Below are 6,175 nucleotides of genomic sequence, written 5' to 3' on the forward strand. Positions count from 1 at the left end.
TTCAAGTAATAATAATAATAATTAATAGAATGAAACAAAAAGACCATAAAAAGAAGTTTAAACCATGTAGAGTATAATTGAAGTTCTGTTATTGCAGGAGAAACGCCTATAGCCTACCTATGGTGTACTTTGTGCTAAAGAAAACATGTCAGTGTTTTATTTCAGGTTTCTCTTATCTGATACAGCCAACCATGGAGTTAAACTACATAAAGAACATCAACAAAGTGCCTCCACTAACTAATTCTCTTATACCTATACATGTGCTTCTTTCTCCTCCTGACTCCCTCCATGTGCTTGTGTAATGACCTCATAATACCTTCCTCAGCAGCGTGTTAGTGTAGATTCCGGTTCAGAGGAAGAACAGACTGTTACCACCAGAATCTTCAGACGCCGTCTGATTTTAAAGGTACCCCGAAAGCTTGGAGCACAAGCTGGGCTGAGCCTTGGTTTGCTTTGGTTTGGTTGGGTTTGATTTAGTTTAGACCGGTCAGTCTGATGTGCATTGTAGTGGTATTGCTTGGTGTTCTGATAGTTCTACTCTTTTTGCGTGTTCATAAATATGTTTGTGTAGATGCCTATTAAGCCTCAGTTGATGGTACCTCATGCCATGGTGTTTACATTGGCTTTTTGGAGACTAACCTAGTCCTCTGCCTCTTTCTGACATGGAGAATCTCTCTCTTGAGTTTTGTTTTTTCAGTGTGGTGGTGGTGGTGGTGGTGGTAAAGGATTGTTTTATCATTTTCGCCATATCTGAGCCGTTATTCATGTGCTAACCACAAACGTTTGCAGGGAGAACAAGCAAAGAATATTCCAGGCGAGTCTATGACAGAGGAACACTACCTGGACCAAGATGGTAACCTCATCAGTAGAAAAGTAACGTATTACTTAATTTCCCATTCAGCTCTGAAATGAAACCTATCACACGGAGAATATATACTGTAAAAGCAGACACCATCAGACCTTTTCCTCCTTTGTCGACATCCTTCTGCCTCGGGCAGGTAATCAGGAAGGTTATTCGGCGGGTGTCTACTCCCACACCAGAAAACCAAGGAGGTGACAGCTGGCACCAAGATCTTCAGCATAGTCCCATTCTGCAGGAAGACGGGTCAGAGGTTGGCATGAAGATACCCTTAAACTGTTGTAGGAGAACTTTGGTGGGAGGTTAACAACTAATGTTTAAGTTAGGCTTAAAGCTGCACTGGGCAAGACTTAAAAAACACCTAATTTATTGGCCTAAATCAATAGGGCAGTAAGAAAAAGAGCATTGTACCTTATCTAAATGTCTCTAAATGAATCTAAAAATCATAGTCTCTGACCAAGTAATGTTTTTACTAAAAAGGTTTCTAAAGATTGGAAATATGTCTACACAGAAAATCTGGAGAATATTTCCAGAGATACGGTCTATCCATAAGATCAGAGCGTGATGTCCTTGATGGTTTAAATACTTACTGTTGGAATAAGCAGATACAGGATGAATACACTATGTGACATTGTTGTACATGTGAATAAAATACATTTCCTAACTTTAAAGCTAATTTAAAAGGAATATTAAGGGGGAAACTGGGGTTACACGGCACAGTTTACTGATAACACATATTGAAGTTACATTTCACTTTTGTTTGGGTGCAGCTTTAAGTCAAACAATTAAGTTAATAAAGGATCAGTTAGATTTGGTCATGTTTTACAGCGGTGCAGGGATATTCTCATTAACACTGGATTAACTGATTTGGAATAACTGTCCTCATTATCTCTCTTCTAGACAAAAAAAAACATAAATGCAGCATTTGAAGTACATGCTTGCATGCTGTGTTTTGACACTGTGGTGTCTATTGTGGTTGCATAACAAAGAGGATGCTGACTAGGCTCATGACTGTGTGGTTTTAATGGTCTTTTTAACCAATTAGTCAACAGTGTGACTAATGAGTGCCGTGACTCTGCTGTGAAAATACAATCTGCCTCTTTTGTTTCTAACTCTTTCCATAATAATAATAATAATACATTTTCTTCTTCCAGGTGTCTGGTTGGTGTGTGGTCCTAATATATTCCTAACAATTAAGCTACTACTAACATTTCCTAGTTTCAGATGCTTGAAGTTTTGCTTTCTCCTTTGTCTCAGTTTTCTGTTTCAGGTCTGTGTGTTGGGTTGCAACTTGTTTTTCTTCCTATCAGAAGATAGAATAGCACATCTCAACTATATTTCTGTGTGTGCTTGTGTTTTCCAGCAAGGAGAAGGGTCAAGGAATAGCAGGCGAAAGGATGACAGAAGGTCAGGGGATAAAAAGCTCCACTCATAGGGATGGTTGTGCTCTACCAGGTACAGTAACCTACAGTCTTTCACTGTAACACACTTTACATAGTTCCCCTCTCTTTGTTGTCCATGTGTCCATACACTGTTCCATCACAGTTTCTAATCTGCTGTACAGCTGCACTGGCTTTTCCTTAAACACTGTATTCTATTTCTGTGTTTTGTGCTTCTCTGTTCATTTTTACTGTACTGTCATCAGCTCTTGTCTTGTCAAGTCAACTGTTTCTCTGCTTTCTCTTCTTTGTACTTGACTCTATTTACTTGTACTTTATACATTTTATACTCAACGCACTGCAGTGCACTGCTCTAAGTGACTCAATCTGAGTCTCCATGAAGGGAATAATTCAACATTTTGGCAAATGTGCTCATTTACTTTTTTGCTTTGCTTTCTTGAACTTCAAAGTTCAAAAATATGCAATAACAGCACGGCTAATTAACTTGTAACACCAGGCAACCAATGGATATGCTGCACAGATACATGCTGGGCAGTTGGATAAACGGTTCTTATGACACTCTTTAGCTAAATAATCAAAAAATATTCTTTAAAAAAATAATAAAATAGTATTCATGTTTGTGTCTGTGATTCCAGTCTTTGTGCTAAGCTAATGGCCTCCTGGCCCCAGCTCTGCACCTAATGCACATACATGAGTAGTATCAATCTTCTCATCTAACTCTCTGCAAGAAATATAATAAGGCAATTTACCAAAATGTCAAACTACTCCTCTAATTTACACCTCCCCAGATAGTTGCTCTGTCACACTGTCAGACAGACTCAGCGCAAAAGGCCGACTGATGTCTGAGCCTGGTTATCCTCTGGCAACATTTCTGTCCTCCGTGTTCACTGAGTGTGTGTGAATAGGGAACAGGGCTGATGGTGACGGTACACACCTCAGCATTATATTGCCCCGCAGATACCCTCCATTGCCTGTTTTTGTCCACTAAATCCCCAACTCACAATAGCATTGTAGCATCCAAAAAGAGTTTGTTATCCCACCGGCCAGACTGTTAATCCCTACTGCTGTTCACCCTTATGTTATGTTTGCAGTGAATCATTCCATCTGTACAAAACTGACTTTGAAAAAAATATGGCACTACCGTGAAGTCTGGCACAGGGTTTCTATGGTAACAGAGGTCACCATAACAACCCACGAACCATCAGGTCTCGTTAACATGCTGTCATTTTGTCATACAAAGAAATGGGAGATTGTGACAGTTTTTTGCCCTTTGAAAAGTGTTTTCACACGTTGAAAAATAGTCTTTTATAAGAGAAGGGTTACAGCCTTTGAATTATGTAGAGATAATATTACCTTTTAAAGATAATGTACATTTATATTGGGAAATGTATGGCATTCAGAATTATCCTTAATCTTTAAACATATTAACATTAACATTAAATGTGCTACAATATGTGACGTACTGTTTTGTGTCTTACAGATGTACAGGAACCAAGTCAGATGTTTCCTGGGACTACGTGTTCAGAAGGCTGGAAAGCTCATGTGTGAGGACTTCAGGCAAGGTTCTAGTCTGCAACTACCTGCTTCAAACAAACGGTTTTCACGTGAGAGGAATCGACCCTTCTGACTTACGCATGAGCATGAAAAACTCACCTCCTGTCAATCAAAGGACCGGGAGGGTTCTCACTTTCTGACTGTGGTGGACCCGTGGACAATGATTCTGCTTCCTGTTTTGTGTGAAACAATACGTGCCATCGGTCCACCGGTGTTTGTGAGAGCTTTTTGAGGAGCATCGTTTGTTGTGAAAACGAAAAAGACTCCCTTACTGACAACTACACAGGTGCAAACTGTGACCAAAGATGGCACAAGAGCTCAATCCACATGGTGGGTGGAAAGAACGAAGTAGACACAATAACACGTAAAAAAAAAAAAAAAAATCTAATGGAACACTTCTGATCCAACTTCAACACTCGCCTTATAGTTTTTTCTTGAACCCATTGTTGTCAGGATGAAAGTTGTTTTGGGATTTTTTTCTTCCTTTTTAAAACTTAAACTAACACAAAAGCTTTTTTCTGTATATAAAATTACAACGTGTAAAAATCTTAAAAAAGGGTAAGTTACTGGTTGAGAACGCACTGAGGAGATTAACCTTTTCAAGTGCTTTCAAAATTTATTGAAACGGTTCCACTTTTAAAGATTTGAGTGTAACTTCACAGGTTCTTGTATAATTAATTATTAGAGCAGGTATAATGTTTGTACATGAAAAAAAGCTGGTTTGATTTTAACAGAGGAAATTTCCAGAAAATCAAATTTCAGTAATTCCCAAAGTGGGAATTGATCTAATCCTACAAAAAGCAGCCTTTCAGAGTTCTCATATTTTCATGCATGCTGTTCACATTATTTTAAGTACAATTTTTACAAGTTTGCAATCACTGTATTCACATGACAAATAAAACCCTTTATTCGTGTACACATATAGCCCTAACATTTGTCACCGATTTTATATTTTAAAGGATACCATTAAAACATTTATCATGTTGGGGTGAGGATGAAAAAAAGTTCTATAGCTTCTCGAGGTGTGATGTCTTGTCTGTCTATGTGGAACCGGAGGGCAGCTTCTGCTACAAGAACGAAATAATCTGAATGTAAATGCTAGTAAGCTGGCTCGCTGTAAAATTATAACTGTATTGTGCGTATTGGCTATAAGGTGTAGGAATCTCTGTACACTGTTAGACTGTTTGTAATCATTTTAGCAGTGTGTCAATTTGGTTTTCTAACGGCTGCTGTGGTATTTAAGGAAACTGGGGCATTTCATTTTGGATTTTTTGGTGAAGTATTTCCTTCGTTTAAAACCTACTCACATTAAGGACACATAAAGACATTATTTGATTGTAGCTCTAAATAGCATATTGTATGACAAAAACACTGGATGGTCAAAAACAATTATTTAAGCATTAAATAAATTGTGTTTAACTCTGAAACTGTGTGATCTTTTTAGGCTTGAGAGTCTGTATATGCAGTGTCGAATAGAATTGTTTTCACTAGCTCATTGGCAAAAATTTTTACTTTACATGACATTAGGAATTATCTTTGTATTGGTTTTCATTAGATGCCCATGTAGTTCAAGTGTGGTGTTCTACTGGTGCGATGGCTCAGTATGCTGATGTCTATGCTGTGGACATGAAAACTATGTAACTTTTTTGGGGGTGGGGGGAGGGGTTAAAGGAAGTCAGGTAGGGTGCTGTACCACATCCCCTTATACTACTATGTCAATCAGGGGGTAGAAGATCCTTTGATATGGTTGAACTATCAATTTTTTGTCAATTTTGTTTGATATGTGTTTTCACCTGAGCAGATTTTTTGATGTACAATTCTTACTAACAGAGTGAAGCCATTGAAAATGTAACTATTCTAGCACTTTGGTTATTCAAGGTCTTTTAGAGGCTATAGCAGCAATGATGCCACCACAAATGTTTCAGACGTCTTTAAAAAAAAATCTATCTAAAAATAAAAAAAAATAAAATGCATTGATTTCGCAATACAATTGTTTCTGTTCTTGTCTTTGTGTCCTTGAACATTTTTTTTTAATCATGTAAGAAATTTAATGGCAGCAGGGTAGTTATGTCACGAGAGACACTGGCCTTCAACCAGAGTTATGTGCTTCTTCCCGACCAAAGTGTCCTTGAGCAAAATTCTCCAGGGCTGCTTGTTTACATGCTTTGATTACCAAGAGTTCCCCATGAGGATATTGCTGATTTCTCCTGAATAAGTAATGAATGGACTACATTTATATAGCACTTTTATCCAAAACGCTTTATAATTTGCCTCTCATTCACAAACACACTCACTCAGACATTTTGGGTTCAGTGTCTTGCCCAAGGACACTCGGACATGTGGACAGGAGGAGCCGGGGATT

General features: G+C 38.2%; 1 protein-coding gene across 18 annotated transcripts in view; it reads left to right on the plus strand.

Moving 5' to 3' along the window:
• ank3a (ankyrin 3a) overlaps nt 1–5,798 on the plus strand; it is a 120,345-nt gene extending 114,547 nt beyond the window's left edge. For all 18 annotated transcript variants that reach the window (XM_035663605.1, XM_035663623.1, XM_035663610.1 and 15 more), the window contains 5 exons: nt 326–406; nt 790–873; nt 999–1,105; nt 2,223–2,314; nt 3,740–5,798. In XM_035663605.1, the coding sequence (XP_035519498.1) occupies nt 326–406; nt 790–873; nt 999–1,105; nt 2,223–2,314; nt 3,740–3,807 (432 nt within the window). In that variant the 3' untranslated portion in view covers nt 3,808–5,798. The remainder of the gene's footprint in view (nt 1–325; nt 407–789; nt 874–998; nt 1,106–2,222; nt 2,315–3,739) is intronic.
• The last annotated feature ends 377 nt before the right edge of the window (nt 5,799–6,175 follow it).

The sequence above is a fragment of the Morone saxatilis genome, unplaced genomic scaffold, assembly GCF_004916995.1.
Source record: "Morone saxatilis isolate NCDOM2014 unplaced genomic scaffold, NCSU_SB_2.0 Contig19, whole genome shotgun sequence".
Taxonomy (NCBI): Eukaryota; Metazoa; Chordata; class Actinopteri; family Moronidae; genus Morone; species Morone saxatilis.